The sequence below is a fragment of the Dreissena polymorpha genome, chromosome 5 (genome assembly GCF_020536995.1).
Source record: "Dreissena polymorpha isolate Duluth1 chromosome 5, UMN_Dpol_1.0, whole genome shotgun sequence".
Classification (NCBI taxonomy): Eukaryota; Metazoa; Mollusca; class Bivalvia; order Myida; family Dreissenidae; genus Dreissena; species Dreissena polymorpha.
Genome location: NC_068359.1, coordinates 96,925,597 through 96,926,888, shown reverse-complemented (window position 1 = coordinate 96,926,888; position 1,292 = coordinate 96,925,597). Strand labels below are relative to the sequence as shown.

Below are 1,292 nucleotides of genomic sequence, written 5' to 3'. Positions count from 1 at the left end.
GCCACCACCGAAACCACCACAACTAATACCACCGTTGAAATTACAGTCACCAATGCCATCAAAGCCACCATCACTAGCACCACCACTACCGAAACCACTGACATCAATTACCTATACCACCGCACTATAGCCACCACCGGAACCACTGACACCAACGCAACCAACAAATCCACTGACAATAACTCAACCTACGAAACACTGAAACCCACGCCATCACTGTAGCCACCGTAACCATTGACACCTTCGCCATGACCCAAATCACCGAAACAACTTGCATCAACAAAACCACCGCCAGAACAGTCTCCACCGCAATCACCGGTTCAAACGCCACCAACGCCAACGCAGCTTCTACTGCCATGACAGCCACTATCGCCACCGCCACCACCACCACCACCCACCACCACCGAAACCATCTTGAACAATATCACCATCGAAACCACTAACAACAACACCATCGTTGCCACCTCCGGAATCAATGACACCACCACTACCACCGCTTAAACCGCGACTACCGAAACCACCGCCACGCTCGAAACCACTGTCACTTTTGCCTGTATAGCCAACTTCGCAATCACTGACACCACAAACGACTTCGCCACCAATTAGAGTACCAATAACATCGCCACCAACGTCATAAATGGCATAATCGCCACCACCGCCAACACAGCTATCATCGCCTCCACAACCATCACCGCCTCCACCGCCATCACAACCACCAACGCCACAACTACTACACCCGCAATCACAGCAATCATCGCTACCACCGCCACCATCTAATCCGTTATTACCGAAATGCACCACCATCACCCAAATAAATGACAGCACCGCAACTCACTGAGACCATCGCCATCACCGCAACCACCTCAACTATCGCCTCCGCCACCACAATCACCATCATCATCGCCCCCAAAGCCACCACCGTCATCCTCCTCATCTAATACAATCATCATCGACAGCAACATCATATTCATTATCATCATCAGCTGTGTAATGTCTATTATTATAGTTATTATGATATCAAATATGATAATTATCAATTTGATGATAATAGTCGCTCTGCGGGGGATGATGATGCGGATAATGATGATGAATGTAATGATGGTGATGACTATTAAGAGAACGAAGGTGCAGATGAAAACCCTGAGAATATGATTAAGTTACATAGCCAATTACCGTGATAAGTCCACAAGGTTTACTTTAAACACTGACCGGATTGTTGGAAACATAGAAAACAATGTGATCTCACGAACACTTAATGAGAACAAAAAAGTGAAGTGTCTCAGTATTGTGAT

At 47.0% G+C, this 1,292-nt stretch overlaps 1 protein-coding gene across 1 annotated transcript; it reads right to left on the bottom strand.

Annotated features, from left to right (window-relative positions):
- Positions 1-366: 366 nt before the first annotated feature.
- LOC127831490 (loricrin-like) lies at positions 367-804 on the bottom strand. Its single transcript, XM_052356473.1, has one exon. The coding sequence runs from the start codon at positions 802-804 to the stop codon at positions 367-369; it is 438 nt and encodes a 145-aa protein (XP_052212433.1).
- Positions 805-1,292: the final 488 nt, after the last annotated feature.

Bases quoted from the DNA above. Each gene is read 5' to 3' on its own strand.
- LOC127831490 (XM_052356473.1), bottom strand. From the start codon at position 804: ATGGTGGTGCATTTCGGTAATAACGGATTAGATGGTGGCGGTGGTAGC.